Source organism: Grampus griseus (genome assembly GCF_964374135.1).
Source record: "Grampus griseus genome assembly, chromosome: 6".
Lineage (NCBI taxonomy): Eukaryota > Metazoa > Chordata > Mammalia > Artiodactyla > Delphinidae > Grampus > Grampus griseus.
The window spans coordinates 5,194,222-5,217,042 of record NC_139000.1 but is presented as its reverse complement, the minus strand read 5'-3'; the positions used below and the strand labels follow the sequence as shown (position 1 = coordinate 5,217,042).

Below are 22,821 nucleotides of genomic sequence, written 5' to 3'. Positions count from 1 at the left end.
ACCTTTGTTTTCTTTTTTAACAGATGATGAGAAGACTCTTCCTCCTGCTCCAGTTCTTATGTTACTTTCAACAGATGGTGTGCTTTGTCCATTTTACATGATCAATCAAAATCCTGGTGTTAGGTCCCTCCTCAGGACACCAGAGCGGCTCTCATTGGAAGGAGAGCGACAACCCAAGTCATCAGGTGCGTGCCTCCCCCCATTTTGGCCGAGAGGGGATACCGAGGGCTTGTACAGGAGTATTTGCTGGGATGAATACTGTGAGGACACACAGTGGTTATCTTTATCAGCCAGTCTGTCTTACCGAGGCAGGACTAATCTTTTCCTCAGACACATGCACATACTTGCCTTCTCTCACCCCCAAGCTTTATTCTCCAACCTTTACTTTAGAGAAAAAGGAATCTCAGCCCGATGGATCCCATTAGGTAATTTACTGACAGTATCCTATTATAAGACCCTATATTATATGGTCTGAAACCTAACATGTTTAATCATGAGAGATTGGTTAAATAAATGATTGTACATCCATACAGTGAAATGCCATGTAACTATTAAAAATGTTATATTTATTGACAAGGAAAGGACAGAACATATTGTAAAAGAGCACTGTATACTCTGATTCCTTTTTTATGAGAAAAATACATACATAGAAAAAATACTTGAAAGATGTTAAAATCTAAATAGTGGCTATTGCTGGGTGATGAGAACGTGGGAATTTTCTCTTTGTATTTAATTTTCTTTAGTTTATTTTCCCCCTCCTCTTTGAAGATATCGCTTAAGTAATATATGTTTATTGGACAAAAATTAGAAAATACAAAGACAGAACCACTTCAGAACCCATCAAGCAATACAGCCAGTCAGCATTTTGGTACCTATGCTTCACATACGTAAATGCATGCGTGTAAGTGCCAATCTGCGTCTTCAGAATTCTCACGACGGCAGTGGGTCACTTGTGAGAACAGAATGAACTTTCTAGAAGGGCATTGTTTCATATTGTGGAATTTTACTAATATTTCTTTTTTTGAATTTTGTGAGTATATAACTAGTAAGTTTTTTCTCTTCTGATATAGCTAAAAAAGCTCATACTGCCACCAATTCTATATCTAGGGAGAAACGTTGACCAGTTGGGTTGGATGTGGTGGAGAACACTTAGGGGATCTTTTCTCACTGCTTCCCAATGCAGAGTGAGTTGTACTTCATAAATAGAGCCACTCAGATACTTGGGCTCCTATCAACTGGCAGTGTGACCCCAAGTAATGTACCGGGTGCCTCAGTGTTGTTGTGTTGGGATATCTCCTTTTTTGCAGTGTGTACTCTGAGTTATTTTTTCCCCTTTAAGTGGTCCTGAGTCCCATGAACTACCTACACTCAGTTGCTGGGTCTGTCTGTAACAAGCAGTGTACCCTGTGAAGTCGGGAGCCTGTGGGATGATGTTTGTTTCTGAGCACAGTTCAGTGTGAGGGGCTTGCTACAAGCCCCTTATTCCCTGAGTGCGAGCAAAGACCAGTTTTACTGTTTGCCTCTCCTAGAGAAACCCCGTGTTCCCTCATGCTTAGCCCAGAGGTAACAGCCATGTTTAGATGAGAGGAAGAGAGCCACTGAAGGGGGAGGAGGTGTCCCACCAGTTCACCAGCTCTAGCTGAAGCTGGCTCATGGGTTCAGAGGACATCAGTGCTTCTGCGTGCTCCCACCCTCCAGCGCCAAGGATGCTGGGTTGAATGATCGCAAAGAGCAGCATGATGGTTTTCAGATATTTAGTTCCATTTTCAGTGGGGAAGATGCCTGTGATTTCTTTGGGGTTTGGCATATGCTTTTTGTATTGGTCTACTAAATGCATGGAAGTGATTGACACATATGCTTGGGTCTCTAAAGAGGTAAGCTGTTGTTGGTTCCATATTTATCGTGTAAAGGAAGTATTAACAGAATAGATAGGCTTGCATTATATACTGTCATCGAAGTGACAATCTACCTGGGGGTCGTTGTTTTCAGAAAGTGGCATTTTCATAGTTGTATCCTAAGTATTTCCTTGCTTTAGACATAGTGAAGATAAACTGTCACCTCTGACAATTTGGAAGAACCAAGACCCATAAATGTATTGATAAAAAAATACTGCTTTCTTAGTTAGTTATTTAATTTGGAGAATTAACATGTTTATAGAAAGTTTGGAAAATAGAAAAAATTTTAAACTTGCCTTTTATGGTATTCTCTTTCAGTGTTTCTTCATAAACATCTTCATAGTTGTGATTATATTGTATACATAATTGGTATGCTGGTCTTTTATTTAAATTTTAAGTGTTTTCCAGGTTCTTAAGTAATTTTTATGATTCATTTAGGAGTGTTTAACACTCTGTTGAATATATTTTACCATTTGGGTTGTATTAAATATCTTTTTCATTTTTTAGGTTATTTCCGTAGTCTTTATTCTTAAAATTGGGATTACTAGGTACATGTTCTGTGATTTTTGAGGCAAAATGCTAAAATACTTTCTAAAAGACTGTGCTAAAAAGGTACCTACTAGTGATAAAAAGTTTCAGGTTTGTTTTACCCTTTCAAACATAGGGGATTATATATATTTTTATTTTGATAATTTAGAGGACAGCCAAAAATATGCCTCTTTTAAATTTGTATTTCTTTGATTAGAGAGACTGAATATATTTTCTTTTTATGCATTAGATTCCCAGCTTATATCTATTAAAGTCTCAAATTTTTTTAAATCTCAATTTGTATGAGCTTTAAAAAAAATAAAACATATTACTTGTCATTTGCTGCAAATTTTTTTTCATTTACCTTTTGGTTGTATAACTATTTCTGTACATAGTCAAATCTTTATCTTTTGTGTTTTTTTTGGGGGGGTCACTTTTAGGTTTATCAAGTTGATAGACTCTAAGAGACAACTCACTTTTTGCCTCCTTTGTTTTGAGATATAGTTATATATATGCTTTTGTATATGTGTGTATCTTTAATTAACCTAGAGTTGTTTTAGTGACTATTATAAGGTGTAAGTCTGAATTAAAGGTTTTTCCTGATAATAAAATATTGCAGAATAACTTATTTTTCACTGTAACATTGAGAAGTGTATTTTTTCTACATTACTCAAGTGGGTGTTCATGAAGTCCTATTAGTCTAATGTCTTTTTGCATTTCCTTTTTCCTTCAAAGTTTTAGACATCTTACCATATGGAATGTTTGCTATGGAAAGTCCAACATCAACTCCATTTCCCTTTTTTTGTTCCCTTGTGGAACGAGAACCATTATTTCTGGCTTCATTCTTCCACAAACCCACTTGCTTTCTGTGATGTGGACCTCCACTGTTACGGGGTTAACTTCTCCCTTCCTTTTTCTCCATATTTCCCATTGCAGGAAGTACTCCTACTACTCCCACCTCCTCTCAGGCCCCGCAGAAGCTCGATGCGGCAGCAGCCGTAGCTCCTGCCTCCGTTCTGCCTTCATCACCGGCTGCTCCCACCTCCACCTTCTCTTTGCCTTCCGCCGTGGGAGCCCCTGCTGTGTTCTCCTTTGGTTCTTCATCCTTGAAGTCATCTGGTTCTGTCACTGGGGAGGCCCCTCCGTGTTCCAGTGCCTCTGACAATTCCAAAGCAGCCTTGGGCCCTGGAGCATCCTCCTTCTCTTTTGTTCCTCCTCCTCAAGCCTCCCTCGTGCTCACCCCTGCGGCCTCTCCCATGGCACCCTCAGCTGCCTCATTCTCCTTTGGATCGTCGGGTTTTAAGCCTACCCTGGAAAGCACACCAGTGCCAAGCATGTCTGCTCCAAACACAGGAATGAAGCCCACCTTCCCACCATCAACCTCTGCAGTCAAGGTCAACCTTAGCGAAAAGTAGGTAACAAAGTTTGATGGGTAGAAATATCGCTGCTTGTTCACTAGAAATAGAGTCGCTGTGAGTGGAGTTATTGAATAGATTTTCTTGTCCTTTTTCCCATAGTAATACTTGCAAATGGTAAAAATGCAAACAACATAAAGGTTTGCATTTCATCAGTGGACAGAGTCCAGAGATGTCTCTTAGAATTTTTTTTTTTTAACTGTTAGAAGTTTATATTTAAATGCTTGTTTTGCTTTTGCAGGTTTTAAATGTAGGAGGTATTCCTTACTTTTAAAAAATGAAGCAATACAGACTATATATCCCTTAAGGAAATCGAATCTCTCTAGTCCATTTTCTCCCTTGTGTCCACTCTTGACTCTCTGAACTGTTTTCCACATAGCCACTGAGTGATCTTGTGAAATTGTAAATACATCAGATGACTGTCCCCGGCGGCTTCTCATTGCTCTCTGAGTACAATCCAAACACTTCAGTGTGGTATTCCACTTTCCTCCAGATCTGGGTCCTACTAACTCACTCATATCTTACTTTTTACTTCTTTATCTGCTTGTTTTGTTCCCACCACTAGCATGTAAGCTTCTCGAGTGAAGTAATCCCTTATACTTTGTAACCCTTCCTAAGATAGCCATTGAGTGTAAATGCTACCAGTTTTCCCCCACTCTTCTGTATTATCTCTTATTACTGTGAAGGGGCTGCTGGCCGCTGTCATTGTTCATATTAAATTTGCCACGCAGCCACTTCATTCTAAAGGTTGCCTAGTGTTCCATTTTGTGGCCACACCATAATTTATTTGACCAGTCATCTGATGCTGTTGTTTACATCGTTCACAGACGTTTGCTCGTTAGGTGGAACTTACCTCCCCTGCCCAGTAGATGGTCAGCATCCCAAAGAGGGTGACCTGCTCTCCTCTTCCTTCCTCATTCCCCAGAGATGATCACCCCACAACGAGTTCTCAGTAATTTCCTTGGCAAAGGGAGAGCACTAAACTCTCCTAAGTCCAGTAGAGTCCCACCCTCTTTCTTTACTCAGCTTGATAGAATCGACAATAAATGTTTTATGCCGTGATAAACTTAGTTTCATCATCATGTTAAGTACTTATTAGATATTTTCACTGACTTTTTCATTCCAAATAAGCAGATGATAAATGCTTTCATGCAGCTTTCACCTTTTATAAGAAATAGCTAAATGTTTGCATTTCCTGAAGGCAAAAAAGTATGGATAGTAAGTTATCCTTTGATGATCGCTCATGACCAGTGTGAAAGGATCTCACAGCAGCAGGCCATTTTGATCCATTCGGGCTTCCATTTTCAGGTTCACGGCCGCGGCCACCTCTGCTCCTGTTCACAACTCACAGAGCTCACCCTCAATGCTGCCGTTCTCCTCGGTCTCCAAGCCAGCATCCTCTGGACCTCTCAGCCACCCTGCACCTCTCTCGGCATCATCCAGTTCCTTGTCATCCAAGTCCTCGGTCTCTTCCTCAGTATCGGGTATGATTTTAAGCAACCTGCTTTAGAGCTCAATCCTGAATTCCCAGATGTATATTTTTCCAAGCTGTGGGACTTCCCTGGCGGTCCAGTGGTCAGGACTCCGTGCTTTCACTCCCAGGGGTGCGGATTCAATCCCTGTTTGGGGAACTGAGATCCTGTAAGGTACACGGCACGGCCAAAAAAAATTTTCCCAAGATAAAAATCCTTACTTTCAAGGACTGTTGTTTAAATCCTTTTTCTTGCTTCCTGTAACTCACACTGAAGTTCTGTGGCTTTTGTACTCTGGATTGGGAAGGTTCGCAGTGGCCTCAGTGCTGCCATGCTGTCTCCATCTTGTTGTGGGACATTTATCTTCATGCAGAGCCTGCCCTACGTGAAGGTCAGTCACAGAGCAAGTCTTTAAGCCACATAGAGGAGAAGGAGCCTATGGTGGCTTTATGCTTATTTCCTCTGATGACTGTCTTTGGGTTTTCACACTCAGCCCTACCGCAAGCAAATTTATTAAATAGAGATCATAAATGGGAATAATGATTATAGCCAAGTTGAAGTGCGTTATAAAACCCCATGAGTAAATGTTCCCAGCCTATCTCTTTCTTCCTTCAAACCTACAGAAAGGTTGCATAACTTATATTCTGAATACCATGCCCTTCCCTGAGAGTCAACACTTGCTAATATTCTGCACCATTTGCTTTATGTCTTTCCTTTTTAATGTAATTTTTTTCTAAAACATTTGAAAGTTAATCGCAGACATGAAACACTTCACCCCTAGGAACTTCAGTATGTTTCCTAAAAATAAGGGTGCTCAATACATTGTCACACTGAGGAAATTTAACAGTAATCCAGTCTACAGCCGGTATTCGCATTTCCACAGTTGTCCTTTTAATGTTCTTTGTAGTCGTTTTTTCCCTCCCTCCAATCCAGGAGCCACTCAAGGACCACATGTTACATTCCGATTTTGTCTTGTTAGTCTTAGCCAGTTTCTCACCGTTTTTGTCTTTCTCAACATTAACATTCGTGAAGAGGTCAGGCCAGTTAGTTTTGTAGACAGTCCCTCAGTTTGGATTTGAGAGTTTCCACATGGTGAGATTCGCATGAAACATTTTGAGCAGTAATACCACATAGGTGATGTGCATCACATCACAGGATTTCTTTTTGTCCTGACGTAAGTGATGTCAGTTTGCTCCCATGGTTGGGAAGGTGTTTGTCAGATCTGTCTCAGTTTTTAAGTTGGTTGCTTCTGTGAATTCCAGTGGTAATACCGAGCCAGACCTACTTGGGTAGCCATTTGGTGTTTGAGCGTCAGGAATCATTTTATCTTGGTAGATATTGAGCAAGCATTGAGCTGTGAAATTCCTGAAATCTCTCTTACCTATTGCTCAGGAGAAGGAGCTGCCTTGTGGCGTTTGCCAAAGTCACCTCATTCTGGGACTTGTCATCAAATTCTGAAAAGCACCTGTCTGTGACCCAAAAAATTAACAAGCCTTCCTTTAGTCTTTCCCCATGTCTTTACAGTTTGGGAGAGAGGAGATGTACCGTAACACACGTACATTTTCTCCGTTTCCACCGCTTACCACCCAGATCTCCCTACCCCCATTGACATATTTAATTCTTACAATTTGGTGGGTCTTGCATTATTGGATTGCAATCCCAGTTGTACACTGGACGCAGTGGGGGATCCCCTCCCTATCCGTTTAATCAGGCTCTCTGGAGATGAGGCTTGGGTATGAGTTTTGGTGTATTTTTTTAAAGAACTCCTAGGTGATTCTAATGCACAACAGGGCGAGACTTGTCCTAGAGGCTTCCAGGAGGGTCCTGAAGACCTTGTGAGTTCTTACAGGGTGATGGGGATTACTGTTCTGGTGGTCTTTAAACTTTGCCCCCAGTTCCCAGAGGTGCATCAGGAGCTTCTGTGGGGAGTAAGGATGGGCCAAGTGGGCAGCCTCCTGGGCCTGCACACCATCCACACACCTATGATCAGAGACACTCCAGTTCTACCTGCTTTACAAAGGAGTTTCCCGTTTTAAAATGTAATATGTGTTTTTTAGTTATTTGGGAACTGTGGGTGTCACTCTTGGTAACAAAGATCATAAACGGGGGCTAGGGACAATGAGAAACTTTTTTTTTTTAGATTTGAGGAAAGGATGTTTGTGATAGGAGAAATAATGGGAATAAATACTGTTGGTTTTAACTGACTTCTTGTTCTAGCAGGGCGGTCTGCTCAGGGTAGTCCAAGTGCAGTGCCGTCAACGGTACAGAAATCACCCAGGATAACCCCTCCAGTGGCCAAGTCAGGCTCTCCCCAGGTATGTTTAAACTCAACCTACAATGCTGTGTTTATTAATTTACTGCCCAAAACATACATGTTTATAAAATGGGTTTTTGTGTTTTAGAATTCACACCTTTGAAATAGTATATAGGATTATGTGATAGGAAATACCAAAGTATGATCTTTGAATATTTGTAATGTGCGCTCATAAAAGCCATTTATCTCAACCCTAGAGTCTTAGAATTGTTTTCTCTGCTGGTTCCTGAGCTTATCCATGTTATGTTCCATTTGTTGAATTCTCTTTATGTCTGAAGACTGTGGTGTAGCACCTGATTTTTTTCTCTCATTCCCAAAGTAACCAAGAAATCTACCCACTGCCTTCTTTTTCTTTTTCTTTCCATAACAACTCAGTTTATTTTAGTTACTTAGTTTTTTACTAACATAGAATACACATGGGGGTAAAAAAGGATACATGTGACACACGTCCACCTCAGTGAATTGTCACCAGCTGAATACACCTTGGTAACTAACACCCAGATCAAGAAATAGAACATACTAGGGTCCCGGAGTCCCCCTCATGTTCACCTTTCTGGTCACAACCCTTGCCAAACGGGTCTCACTATATGATTTCTAATAGCATAGCTTAGTTTAGCCTGTTTGTACCTTCTGTAAAGTGGAATCATACAGTATATATTCCTGTGTCTGACTGTTTTGCTCAACATTATGTTTGTGAGATTTTTCTGTATCATTGTTGCTGTATGGAATTCATTGGACGACTCTACTACAAGTTTCCTTCCATCCTTGACAGGCATTTGAGTAGTTTCTGGGTTTAAGTCATTGTGAATAGTGTTGTTATAACCATGCTAGCTGACGTCTTTGGGTTAATATGTGTATGCGTTTTTGCTGGGCAGTTACCTAGGAGTGGAATTGTTGGGTCATAGAATACTCATATGTTCCTCTTCCGTACATTCCTACTAGGAGCATGTGAGTTCAGCTGCTCCACATCCTCGCCAGCCTTTGTATTTTTCATTGTTTATTGTTGTTGTATTTTGTGGTTTTGATTAGTATTTCCCTGATGACTAGTAAAATTCAGCTTTTTTTTTTCATATGACTCTCAGCCATTTCACTGTCTTCTTTTACAGGGTGTCTTTTGGGTTGTCTTTTTCTTACCGATCTGTAAGAGTTCGTTCCTTGTTGGATATGCACATGCATGTGCAAACACATACGTATAATGCAAATACTAATACTTTCTCATTCTCTGAATTGCCTTTACATTTTCTTTGTGGTGTCTTTTGATGACTACGGTTCTTAATTTTAGTATAATTCAATATATCAATTTTTCTTTTATAATGAGTGCTTTTTGTGTTCTGTTTTAGAAATCATTTCTTATTCCAAGGTCAAAAAGATGTTTTGCTGGGCTTCCCTGGTGGCGCAGTGGTTGAGAGTCCGCCTGCTGATGCAGGGGACACGGGTTCGTGCCCCGGTCTGGGAGGATCCCACATGCCGCGGAGCGGCTGGGCCCGTGAGCCATGGCCGCTGAGCCTGCGCGTCCGGAGCCTGTGCTCCGCAACGGGAGGGGCCACAGCAGTGAGAGGCCCGCGTACCGCAAAAAAAAAAGATGTTTTCCTATGTTTTCTGAAAGTTTTATTATTTTACTTTTCATACTTAGATCTGCAGTCTGTCATCTCCATTTATTTTTATGGTTTAACTTAAAGAGCATTTTCTGTCCATTTCCCACTTGACTACTTGAGTGTCCTCAGAACAGGAGTCATGTTTTTTCCTTCTGTCCCTCTCCCAGTCAACCTCTTCCTGCCCCCAGCACACACCTGTACAGGCTCCACAGTAAATGGCCAGTTTACAGGTGTAGCTTTTGGCATAAAGCATGACACATGGCATTTATTAAATAAAGCTGTTTTAATGAATGCTTATGCAGTCTGAAAACTCTCCATGTGTTAATTGCTGTAGGTATCAAATAATCTGAAAGCCATCTCAAGTTATAACATCTCCAAAGCAGAATCCTTGATTTCCGTCTTCCCCAGACCCTGTTCCTTTTCTAGTATTCCCATGTCAGTAAGCAGCACTAACCAGGTAGTTTGCTCTACCCCCAGTCCAGAAGTCATCCTAGATTCCTCTCTTTAGTAGCACCTCCCCCAGTCCATACTAGCAAAGGTCTTGCCAGCTCTGCTCTGTGATGTGTCATATGTCATAAATCCACATCTCTGTCCCCTGCTAACATCGTATTTCAGACCATTATCATCTCTTCCCTCATTAGCCTCCTGACTCCTCTTCCTACTTCTTTTCCTACCTGTCACTGTCATCCATGCTCTATTTAGCAGTAGGAGGGATCTTTTAATATCATAAATCAGAATAGTTTAAACTCTCCTAAAACTCCGCTAGTACTTTTCCAACACACTTAGAATAAAATCCAGACTCCTTGGAATAGCTTTACACGACCTGCCTCTGCCTGCCCCCAGCTCCCTCCGACTTGATGTGCCCACATTCACTTTATATCTTTGCCTCAGACTTGCCGAAGTCTTTCCTGCCTCAGGTTCTTTGCACTTGCTCTTCTCACTGCCTGGAGGTGCTTCCCCTAGAGCTTTCCATAGCTTTCTCCCTTTCTTCAGATTTCAGTGCAGAGGCAGTGATCAGTGAGGGCTTTTGGGCTGTCTCATGTCAAGCAGTGCCCACTTTTATTCTCTCTATATGTTCCTGTTTACTTTTTTCGTATCATTTATCACTAGCTGAAATTACCTGAGTTGTTTGCCTCTTATTATATGTCTCGTCCCAGTAGATTGTGAGTTCCATGAGAGTAGGGACCTCATCTACCTTGTTTACCTCTATCTAGAGCATATCTTTTTTTTTTTTTTTTTTTTTTTTTTGCGGTACGCGGGCCGCTCACCGTTGCGGCCTCTCCCATTGTGGAGCACAGGCTCCGGACGCACAGGCTCAGCGGCCATGGCTCACGGGCCCAGCTGCTCCACAGCACGTGGGATCCTCCCGGACCGGGGCACGAACCCGCGTCCCCCGCATCAGCAGGCAGACCCCCAACCACTGTGCCACCAGGGAAGCCCTAGAGCATATCTTATACCAGGAAGGTGCCCAGTAAATACGGGTTCAAAAGAGTGAGTGGTGGAACAGTGATGGTATTGTGAGAGCGCCACACCTGTGATAGACACTGAGCCACCTGCTCCAGGAAGCCATCACTTGCGGGGTGGGGTGCACTTTAAAACCTTTGCCTTTCGTTTCAGGCAAAATCACTTCAGCCTCCTGTTACAGAAAAGCAGGGACATCAGTGGAAAGAGTCAGACCCTGTGATGGCTGGAATCGGGGAGGAGGTAAATTTGTTCCTGCAGATTTTTCCAGAAGTAGCTCTGATAGTGAGACTTGACTGGCTCTGAGTGTGGACTCATACGTGACTGTTTTATTCTGGCATTGAGCCTTGGCTTGTCCCGGGAGTCTGTGCTGTTAGTGGGCCCGGGAGCAGTGACATGACTGCCATGCCATTCAGACTGAGCCGTCTCCTCATCTGTGGCCTCTGCAGATCACTCACTTTCAGAAGGAGTTGGAAGAGCTGAAAGCCCGGACTTCCAAAGCCTGTTTCCAAGTGGGCACTTCTGAGGAGATGAGGATGCTGCGAACAGAATCAGATGACCTGCACACCTTTCTTTTGGAGATTAAAGAGACCACAGAGGTTTGTGTTTTTGATATTCTTCCTAAGTTGAATTGCACATTTGCAAATTGTCCTAATACTCCACGGATATATATATTTTCTCTCTTCAAGAACCACCAGTGTTGTTTTTTATGTGGCTGAGTGGTTTACCTAGGAATGCCTGACTTCAAACCCTACCTTTAGCACTTAATAATAAATTATGTGACTTTCGGCAAATTATTCCAGCTATTCTATGTTTTAGTTTTCTCATGTGGAAAATGGAATAATAAGTACTTTCTACCCCATTGACACTTACAAGGCACTCCATAAAAGTTTATTCTAGTTGTTAATTTTGTTTAGAGATATATATATATATATATTTTTTTTTTTTTCTTTTTTTTTTTGCGGTACGCGGGCCTCTCACTGTTGTGGCCTCTCCCGTTGCGGAGCACAGGCTCCGGACACGCAGGCTCAGCGGCCATGGCTCACGGGCCCAGCCGCTCCACGGCATGTGGGATCTTCCCGGACCGGGGCACGAACCCGTGTCTCCTGCATCGGCAGGCGGACTCTCAACCACTGCACCCCCAGGGAAGCCCTAGTTTAGATATATTTGAAAATTTACTCAGTTTTTTTTCTTGGTATAAAAGCAGACTTTAATGAAGGTACTGTGGGTCATTTACAGGAGAAAATTTACTGTTTTTTATAGTAAATTGTTAGGTTTAAAGTAAAAGCAGGATACTTAAGAGCATATACAGTATAAAAGTAACAAATATTTGTTGTTAACTGTTTATTTACTGTGTTACAATTATTACTACTTACTATGTGCCAGGCATATCTATATTATCTCATTGAATCCTCACAGCTTTTCTGTGTGGTAGGCACTATTATTTCTTTTTGTTTTGCAAGAACAGGAAACCAAGGCTTAGAGAGATGAAGTAATTTGCCCAAAGCCACCCAGTTACTGAGTTATAGAGCCAGGATCCCAGTTCAGACTGCCTGACTCCAGAGCTCTGGTCTTAAGTAACACACTTGGAAAGAGGAAAGTTCTCAAGGGTGGGGAAGGGATAAATTGGGAATTTGGGATTAATAGATACTACTATATGTAAAGTAGATAGACAACAAGGACCTACTGTATAGTACAGGGAACTATATTCAATATCTTGTAATAACCCATAATGGAAAAGAATCTGAAAAAGAATATATATATATATGTATATATAACTGAATCACTTTGCTGTACACTTGAAACATCGTAAATCAACTGTACTTCAATAAAATTTTTAAAAATTAAAAGAAAGAGGAACGTTCTCCACGGTTTTAACAGTGATCATCTTTAGATGGCAGGATTACAGTACTTACCTTATTTCCTGAGTTTCTGATCATTAGAGTATGTATTTTTTTTAGTGAGGAAGGAAAAAAAAATGAGCATTAGTATCTTTCTTTCCAAGCAGTGAAATTCACTTTTTGCTATATTCATATGTTCATCACGTTAAATATTTGAGAAATACCACCTTCCTTGATCTAGAAAGAAAGGTTTATTTCTTGGAAATAACTTTTGTATCAATTCATCCTCATACCTTTTCTAGTCTCTTCATGGAGATATAAGTACCCTGAAAACAACTTTACTTGAGGGCTTTGCTGGTGTTGAAGAAGCCAGAGAACAAAATGAGAGAAACCGTGACTCTGGGTATCTGCACTTGCTCTATAAGAGGCCGCTGGACCCCAGGAGTGAGGCTCAGCTCCAGGTAAGGAGAGCCCCGCCAGAGCTGCTGAGAACAGACTCCTAGACAGGCACTCCTTTGGGAGGTACAGGCTTGCCCAGCTGCTTGTAAAGTTGTTCATTGCCTGCGAGTGTTGACCCACTTGGCGTAGACTCCCTTCACCGTCACAAAGAAAATGCCACTTTCCCACTTAAGGTTTTCTGGATTAAACAAAAACGTAATTCTTAATTAAACCTTAAGATTGGTAGAGAGTAGCTGTTGAAAAAGATACATTTAGAAATCAAATCAGGAATAATAATTATTAAACTAGCAACTGTTCACTGGGCACCAAGTACCCAAGTACCCTGTGAGGTGTGGGGTATTTTTTGTTTTTTTTTTTTTATAAATGTATTCGTTGATGTATTTATTTTTGGCTGCATTGGGTCTTCTTTGCTGCACGCGGGCTTTCTCTAGTTGTAGTGAGCAGGGGCTACTCTTCGTTGCAGTGCACGGGCTTCTCATTGTGGTGGCTTCTCTTGTTGAGGAGCATGGGCTCTAGGCGCGTGGGTTTCAGTAGTTGTGGCACACAGGCTCAGTAGTTGTGGCTCGTGGGCTGTAGGGCACAGGCTCAGTAGTTGTAGCGCACGGGCTTAGTTGCTCCGCAGCATGTGGGATCTTCCTAGACCAGGGCTCAAACCCGTGTCCCCTGCATTGGCAGGCGGATTCTTAACCACTGTGCCACCAGGGAAGCCCTGTGAGGTGTTTTTTAATACATTATTTCTAGTCTTCAAAACCTGCTGCTCTGCAAGGTGAGAGTTACTGATCCCATTGTACGGATAAGGAACTGGAATATCATAGGCTAAGGAGCTTGCCCAAGGTAATGTTGATACTAGTAAGAGTGGGACCAGAATCGAAACTTCTACCTGCCGGGGCTCCTTCCTGTAACTATTAGCAAAGTTACTTTTCTCATTCTTAATTATTCCTATATTCTCTTTGAGCGAAATCTGAGTTTTGTTTCCATCTTTCAATTTATTCAAAATTGTTGCATCACAGCTTTAGTAGGGGGTCATCTCCCACCACCTTGCATTTCCCTAGAATCAGGTAGGAAAGGGTGCAGGGGTGGCAGCACTGGCCTTCCTCACCTGGGACCTGAGGGCCTGTGAGTGTGGTGAACCCCCTCCTCCTCGGAGGATTGGAGGCTGCAGACTCTACTGTTGCTGTCATTTCCATCCCCCACCTGGTAAGCATACTGACAGTAGGAAAATGAAAGAAGTGGAGGCCTCCCGGAAAGGTTGAGGAACCCCTGCTGTGTCCTGCCACCCTTGAGGTATTCCTAGGTGTGTCCTTCTCCTGGGGATGGTAACCCTCTTAGCAGAGAGTGCCGACCACCTGCCTACCACTCATCAAATTACAGGCCTCCACATTGAATCTGGTTACTCTTTCTTCCTATGTGCCTTTTCACCCCTTGCTCTATGTGCAAACTAAAAGAATTCAGCTTTGGGTGAACCACTTTCCCCATTCAAGGGAAATAATTTTCTCTTTTCCACAGTGCTAAGTAGATAATAATAGCTAGCATTTATTGAATGCATACCATATACAAAAGAAAGATAAGGAATCAGAGACACAGGAACTACCCAAGTCTCACCACTAATAAATGCTGGACCCTGGAGCCTGGGGGGTCTGGCTCAGAGCCTCTGGTGTTCAGCACTACACTACAGCTGGATTAGTAGCAGCAGAAAGATCGACTTGTAAATATAACGTGGGGTGTGTTGCTATGGGATTGCAGATGGGGGAGCAGCTAAGCCACAGAAAAATATTTGTGATAGGCCTTAAAAGAAAAGTTTTTTTTCCTGGCAGACAAAGTTGGGAGGGCGTTCAGAAGAAACAAGATCAGTTAATGCACAGAGGTATGGTCACATTTGAAGTGTCCACAGTAAAAGGCCTCCCTGTAGTCATGGAGCATTGAGTTGAAATTTGTATTTGATGCTAAGGTTACTGCTGCTTCCTGGAATCAGCCTGGCTCTCTTTACATGACATTTTCTTCTTCAGTTAGGACACATTATCCGAAAATAATTTTGAAAATACAGTTAAACACATGAAGATCTTTGTACAGATGTAAAGCGTGTTTTCCACTGTAAAGTACATTGTCTTCATTTGTACACATGTTTAATGGAATGCTATATTTTTTTAGTTTTTGAGAGTCAAATGGTATAGCCATGAAGGTTAACACTGGACCAATATTTAAAGAAAATTATTGCAGGCCTAAAATGAATTAATAGGTAAGACTTTTAATAATGGCAAATTCAGTTTCTAGTGCTGATACTATTCTTTGTTTTTGAGAAATGGGTTTTTCCCCACTGGTGAGATGACTTATGTGTTCTACTCTATGAATAGATAGGTGCAGAAGTATTTTCAGGACTGTTTTGTAGAATAATTTGGTCTGTATTACAGTTAATTTCAGGGGTGGGAGAGCAGAAGCTAAATGGGTGCCCTGTCGGAGTAACAGAGTGCAGTGGAAAATTCCTAGGCCATGTGGAGGTACTTTACAGGAGCTGGAAATGAGAACTAAGCAAGAACATTGGCTCCCTAGAGGCCCTAGGCCGATACGCCCTTTCTGTTTCCCTTTTCTTCACACCACCTCTCTGTCACACGCTTTAAAAGGTTGAGTTGCTGTTTTTCATTTCAATTATAACATTCTAATATTGTATTAAAGCCTATTACGTTTTCCTTGTTCATTATGGTTCTCAGTATAAAAAGACTTCAGAGTCATTTTAACTGTTTTGATACACCTTCCTGCAAGCTACTGGACAACTGAGTCATTTTGACGCTTCATTTTTTTCTTGTAGGAAATTCGGCGCCTTCATCAGTATGTGAAATTTGCTGTCCAAGATGTGAATGATGTTCTAGACTTGGAGTGGGATCGGCATCTGGAACAAAAGAAAAAACAAAAGTGAGCGAGGTCTCTCATCCACTGTGTAGATAATTGCTGTAGCCCTTTTAAAAGATCACTTAGGAGGATTTATAAAAAACCCTACAAAGGTTCATTCTCTTTGACCCAGTCATTATACATCTAGAAATTTGTTCTACATAAATAATAGCAATATTCACAATAATTTACATAGAACAGTTTATATTACAGCGCAGTTTATGAGAGTGAAAAATTGGATTCAACCTAGTTACCCAAAAGTTAGAGGAGTGGCTAATAAATCTGGTCACATTTTTTTCTTAATGCAGAATACTGTGTAGCCATTGAATCTCATATTCTCAAAAAAATCATATTAAATATATTTTGTGTTACATGAACTATACAAGATACATAATTCTGTAACTATTAGGTATAAAATATAAAATATGAAAAAGGTAAGACATAAAATCATACTAGGTGACCTCATTGTGGAGGTCTAATGTAGAAAAGGCTGGAAGTAAATCTGTCAAAATACTCATAGTTACACCTGCAAGACGAGATCAAGAGGAATGTTTCTTTTATACTTTTCTGTATATTCCAAATTTTCCTTTGGAGGAAACATTCCTAATTAGTATGGGTAACTAAAAGGATGAGAGGAGTGGTAACAGAGGTAGAGGAAAATCTTCTATCCTGATCTTGCATCCGTGGATATTTGGTTTTATGCCTCGTGTTTTCCAGAAGGAGTAGAATGCAGCGCATTGTGAAGGCAGTAAGGTGCCCACAAGAAATGTGAAAACCAGGTCAGCCCTCCAAATGCTAGGTTTCTGAAACACCTATACTTGATTAATGTGATTAGCCTTGTAAGGAAACAAACCAGGAAATGGTCTATTCACTTGTTTACAAAGCCGTGAGGTCACACACTTTTAAGTGGGGCAACCTGGGTGTTGTGTCAGGGGCAGGGCTAGAAGGTGTTTAAAATTCAGTAAACAAAAGTTAATACATTATATTCCACAACGTGGAGAAAAGGCTTTGTGCCCGACATGAGGAGCATAGATATGGGAAGACAGAGGTGAACGTTGATCCTCCAGACGCTGGCAGGGGGAAGGTTCTGTGGCCTGGAGCACTTGTCCCCGTGGGCAGTTGGGCCCCTTTAGAGATTTCAGAGCTTACTCCCCTGGTTCTGAATTCATGTTCCTCCCCATGTGAGAGAATGGCTTGACCTGACAGTGAGAACATTCTGCTCTGCTTGACAGTTGGATTTCTCTTTGCTAATTAATAAGTTGGCTTTTTAAAAAGTGCATGATGGGGAATTCCCTAGCGATTCAGTTCTTAAGACTGAGTGCTTCCACTGCAGGGGGCACTGGTTCCATCCCTGGTCGGGGAACTAAGATCCCACAAGCTGCACGGCCAATAAAATAAAATAAAATAATAAAAAATTTAAAAATGAAAATAAACAATAAAAAGTGCATGATGCAAACAGAGAAGCCAGGCTCTTTGTTCTCCTTTAAACAACCCCATGGATTTTCTACTTAACGTGCTTTTTTTTTTGTTTTTTTTTCCCTCTGCACTTGGGCTTTCTCTAGTTGCGGCGAGCGGGGGCCACTCTTCGTTCGTTGCGGTGTGTAGGCTTCTCATTGCGGTGGCTTCTCTTGTTGTGGAGCGCGGGCTCTATCTAGGCACATGGGCTTCAGTAGTTGTGGCTCGTGGGCTTAGTTGCTCCCCAGCATGTGGGATCTTCCTAGACCAGGGCTCAACCCGTGTCCCCTGCATTGGCGGGCAGATTCTTAACCACTGCACTGCCAGGGAAGTCCCTTAATGTGTTTTTTTTAAGTTCCCTTTCTGTAGAGTTCAGATTCTTAAATCTGTACAATTTTTCTAGCACTTCTCTGTTTGGGGCCCTTCTCTAAATATTACCTTGTACCCTATTGAAATGCCTGTTAAAAATATATGTTGAACTAACTACCTTGTCACCAGAAAGAAGGGGGACAGTTGTCCCTGTCTTCTTGTAATTCTTTTGGGTGGGTGACCCCCCTGCTGCTAAATCGTGTGCTGTTCCTCTGTTTCCTTCTTTTTTTTTTTTTAACATCTTTATTGGGGTATAATTGCTTTACAATGGTGTGTTAGTTTCTGCTCTATAACAAAGTGAATCAGTTATGCATATACATATGTTCCCATATCTCTTCCCTCTTGCGTCTCCCTCCCTCCCACCCTCCCTATCCCACCCCTCCAGGCGGTCACAAAGCACCAAGCTGATATCCCTGTGCTATGCGGCTGCTTCCCACTAGCTATCTACCTTACGTTTGTTAGTGTATATACGTCCATGCCTCTCTCTCGCTTTGTCACAGCTCACCCTTCCCCCTCCCCATATCCTCAAGTCCGTTCTCCAGTAGGTCTGTGTCTTTATTCCTGTCTTAACCCTAGGTTCTTCATGACATTTTTTTTCCTTAAATTCCATATATATGTGTTAGCATACGGTATTTGTCTTTCTCTTTCTGACTTACTTCACTCTGTATGACAGACTCTAGGTCCATCCACCTCATTACAAATAGCTCAATTTCGTTTCTTTTTATGGCTGAGTAATATTCCATTGTATATATGCGCCACATCTTCTTTATCCATTCATCCGATGATGGGCACTTAGGTTGTTTCCATCTCCGGGCTATTGTAAATAGAGCTGCAATGAACATTTTGGTACATGACTCTTTTTGAATTTTGGTTTTCTCAGGGTATATGCCCAGTAGTGGGATTGCTGGGTCATATGGTAGTTCTATTTGTAGTTTTTTAAGGAACCTCCATACTGTTCTCCATAGTGGCTGAACCAATTCACATTCCCACCAGCAGTGCAAGAGTGTTTCCTTTTCTCCACACCCTCTCCAGCATTTATTGTTTCTAGATTTTTTGATGATGGCCATTCTGACCGGCGTGAGATGATATCTCATTGTAGTTTTGATTTGCATTTCTCTAATGATTAGTGATGTTGAGCATCCTCTCATGTGTCTGTTGGCAATCTGTATATCTTCTTTGGAGAAATGTCTATTTAGGTCTTCTGCCCATTTTTGGATTGGGTTGTTTGTTTTTTTTGTTATTGAGCTGCATGAACTGCTTGTAAATTTTGGAAATTAATCCTTTGTCAGTTGCTTCATTTGCAAATATTTTCTCCCATTCCGAGGGTTGTCTTTTGGTCTTGTTTATGGTTTCCTTTGCTGTGCAAAAGCTTTGAAGTTTCATTAGGTCCCATTTGTTTATTTTTGTTTTTATTTCCATTCCTCTAGGAGGTGGGTCAAAAAGGATCTTGCTGTAATTTATGTCATAGAGTGTTCTGCCTATGTTTTCCTCTAAGAGTTTGATAGTTTCTGGCCTTACATTTAGGTCTTTAATGCATTTTGAGCTTATTTTTGTGTATGCTGTTAGGGAGTGATCTAATCTCATACTTTTATATGTACCTGTCCAGTTTTCCCAGCACCACTTATTGAAGAGGCTGTCCTCTCTCCACTGTACATTCCTGCCTCCTTCATCAAAGATAAGGTGACCATATGTGCATGGGTTTATCTCTGGGCTTTCTATCCTGTTCCATTGATCTATCTTTCTGTTTTTGTGCCAGTACCATACTGTCTTGATTACTATAGCTTTGTAGTATAGTCTGAAGTCAGGGAGCCTGATTCCTCCAACTCCGTTTTTCGTTCTCAAGATTGCTTTGGCTATTCGGGGTCTTTTGTATTTCCATACAAATTGTGAAATTTTTTGTTCTAGTTCTGTGAAATATGCCAGTGGTAGTTTGATAGGGATTGCATTGAATCTATAGATTGCTTTGGGTAGTAGAGTCATTTTCACAATGTTGATTCTTCCAGTCCAAGAACATGGTTTATCTCTCCATCTATTTGTATCATCTTTAATTTCTTTCATCAGTGTCTTATAATTTTCTGCATACAGGTCTTTTGTCTCCTTAGGTTTATTCCTAGATATTTTATTCTTTTTGTTGCAATGGTAAATGGGAGTGTTTTCTTGATTTCCCCTTCAGATTTTTCATCATTAGTGTATAGGAATGCAAGAGATTTCTGTGCATTAATTTTGTATCCTGCAACTTTACCAAATTCATTGATTATCTCTAGTAGTTTTCTGGTGGCATCTTTAGGATTCTCTATGTATAGTATCATGTCATCTGCAAACAGTGACAGCTTTACTTCTTCTTTTCCGATTTGGATTCCTTTTATTTCCTTTTCTTCTCTGATTGTTGTGGCTAAAACTTCCAAAACTATGTTGAATAAGAGTGGTGAGAGTGGGCAACCTTGTCTTGTTCCTGATCTTAGTGGAAATGCTTTCAGTTTTTCACCATTGAGGATGATGTTGGCTGTGGGCTTGTCATATATGGCCTTTATTATGTTGAGGAAAGTTCCCTCTATGCCTACTTTCTGCAGGATTTTTATCATAAATGGTTGTTGAATTTTGTCAAAAGCTTTCTCTGCATCTATTGAGATGATCATATGGTTTTTCTCCTTCAATTTGTTAATATGGTTTATCACATTGATAGGTTTGCATATATTGAAGAATCCTTGCATTCCTGGAATAAACCCCACTTGATCATGGTGTATGATCCTTTTAATGTGCTGTTGGATTCTGTTTGCTAGTATTTTGTTGAGGATTTTTGCATCTATGTGAATCAGTGATATTGGCCTGTAGTTTTCTTTCTTTGTGACATCCTTGTCTGGTTTTGGTATCAAGGTGATGGTGGCCTCGTAGAAGGAATTTGGGAGTGTTCCTCCCTCTGCTATATTTTGGAAGAGTTTGAGAAGGATAGGTGTTAGCTCTTCTCTAAATGTTTGATAGAATTCACCTGTGAAGCCATCCGGTCCTGGGCTTTTGTTTGTTGGAAGATTTTTTTTTTTTTTTTTTTTGCGTTATGTGGGCCTCTCACTGTCGTGGCCTCTCTCGTTGCGGAGCACAGGCTCCGGACATGCTGGCTCAGCGGCCATGGCTTATGAGCCTAGCCGCTCTGCGGCATGTGGGATCTTCCTGGACCAGGGCACGAACCCGTGTCCCCTGCATCGGCAGGTGGACTCTCAACCACTGCGCCACCAGGGAAGCCCTGTTGGAAGATTTTTAATCACAGTTTCAATTTCAGTGCTTGTGATTGGTCTGTTCATATTTTCTATTTCTTCCTGATTCAGTCTTGGCAGGTTGTGCATCTCTAAGAATTTGTCCATTTCTTCCATGTTGTCCATTTTATTGGCATAGAGTTGCTTGTAGTAATCTCTCATGATCTTTTTTATTTCTGCAGTGTCAGTTGTTACTTCTCCTTTTTCATTTCTAATTCTGTTGATTTTAGTCTTCTCCCTTTCTTTCTTGATGAGTCGGGCTAATGGTTTATCAATTTTGTTTATTTTCTCAAAGAACCAACTTTTAGTTTTATTGATCTTTGCTATTGTTTCCTTCATTTCTTTTTCATTTATTTCTGATCTGATTTTTATGATTTCTTTCCTTCTGCTAACTTTGGGGTATTTTTGTTCTTCTTTCTCTAATTGCTTTAGGTGCAAGGTTAGGTTGTTTATTCGAGATGTTTCCTGCTTCTTAAGGTGGGCTTGTATTGCTATAAACTTCCCTCTTAGAACTGCTTTTGCTGCATCCCATAGGTTTTGGGTCATTGTGTCCCCATTGTCATTTGTTTCTAGGTATTTTTTTGACAGCACTCTGAAGAAATGACTGACTCCCTAGATTTCCCTGTACCCTTGGGCTTTTTCTTTTTATTTCATATAATTTACATACAGAGAAATATGCATATCCTAAATATATAGCTGGATGAATTTTCCCCCATTGCTTCCCTGGAACCCATCTGAGGTTCTGTCTGGCTGTGCTGTCCTCTGCTGCAGGCCCGGTCCTGCACATGCTAAGCTGCTCTTTCCTCCTTACACTTTATCCTCGTTAGGCTTTCATCCCCTTTTTATGTTCTAATAATTTCTTGATGTTTCTTTCCCACTAGTGGTTCTCCAGTTCAGTCTTCTCACTGTTACAGTTGTAGTCTTTTTTTTTCCATTCGGTGGGGAGTTCCTTTACTTGAACCATTCACATTTAATTCTTTCCTCCTTGCTCTCAACAGGCGCCTGTTTGTGCCAGAGCGAGAGACGCTGTTTAACACCCTTGCCAACAACCGGGAAATCATCAACCAACAGAGGAAGAGGCTGAATCACCTGGTGGATAGTCTCCAGCAGCTCCGTCTTTATAACCAAACCTCCCAGTGGGGCCTTCCCTTGGATGTCCCCTCGCAGAGCAGCACTCACAGGTGTGCAGGAGGATGGGCCTGTTAATGCCACGTGCACTCAATAAATGTGGTTTGATGAATGAATAAATAGAGTTAGGTGGAGTAGTCTTAGAATGGTTCACATGTGGCTTTGAAAGTGACTCTGCTGTCTTTCACCTGTGTGAGCCTGGTCAGATTCCTCACCCTCTCTGATCCTTTGTTCCTTTGCCAAAAAGTAGGGCTAACAGTACGTGCCTCATGGCATTACTGGAGAGTTTAAAACTGAGTCTTTAAAGCACCTAGTAGTGTGCCTGATGAAACAGATGCTCATTAGATGATAGCAGATACTATAGTCACAGTATTATTGTTCAGTTGAAAATTAACTCTCAGGATTAGGTTGACCAATTTGTCTTGAAGCTCAGATTTATCATTTTGCAAGAGTGTGGAGATTTCAGACCCTGCAGTTAGACAGTTTACCCCTGAAGTTACCAAGGTGGTCTCGTGTTTCTGCCTTTAGGCTGAACGTGTAGATTTTAATTGCCCTTCCTGCTGGAGCCCCGTTGGTGGTGTGTTTGCTCTGGGGTTCGGATATAATATTGAGACTGTGATCTCTTTCCTCTTGGATTAGTTTCCTTGATTGGTCAGATTTTCCATTTCTGTATTGGGATGCTCTCACATCTTGCCTTTATGTTTAGGAGGATAATGTACCACCACCACCACCCTGATTTCTCAGGTCGTAGTTGGTTC

At 41.3% G+C, this 22,821-nt stretch overlaps 1 protein-coding gene across 4 annotated transcripts in view; it reads left to right on the top strand.

The window, feature by feature from the left end:
* The window catches only part of NUP214 (nucleoporin 214), a 101,245-nt gene that overhangs the window by 16,818 nt on the left and 61,606 nt on the right, over positions 1 to 22,821 (top strand). For 2 of the 4 annotated variants that reach the window (XM_082656226.1, XM_082656224.1), the window contains 9 exons: positions 24 to 185; positions 3,360 to 3,834; positions 5,147 to 5,322; positions 7,531 to 7,625; positions 10,837 to 10,923; positions 11,130 to 11,279; positions 12,824 to 12,982; positions 15,784 to 15,887; positions 21,934 to 22,116. In XM_082656226.1, coding sequence (XP_082512352.1) covers positions 24 to 185; positions 3,360 to 3,834; positions 5,147 to 5,322; positions 7,531 to 7,625; positions 10,837 to 10,923; positions 11,130 to 11,279; positions 12,824 to 12,982; positions 15,784 to 15,887; positions 21,934 to 22,116 — 1,591 coding nt within the window. Of the gene's footprint in view, positions 1 to 23; positions 186 to 3,359; positions 3,835 to 5,146; positions 5,323 to 7,527; positions 7,626 to 10,836; positions 10,924 to 11,129; positions 11,280 to 12,823; positions 12,983 to 15,783; positions 15,888 to 21,933; positions 22,117 to 22,821 lie in introns of all 4 variants that reach the window. The other 2 variants (XM_082656225.1, XM_082656223.1) reach the window with 1 other exon arrangement.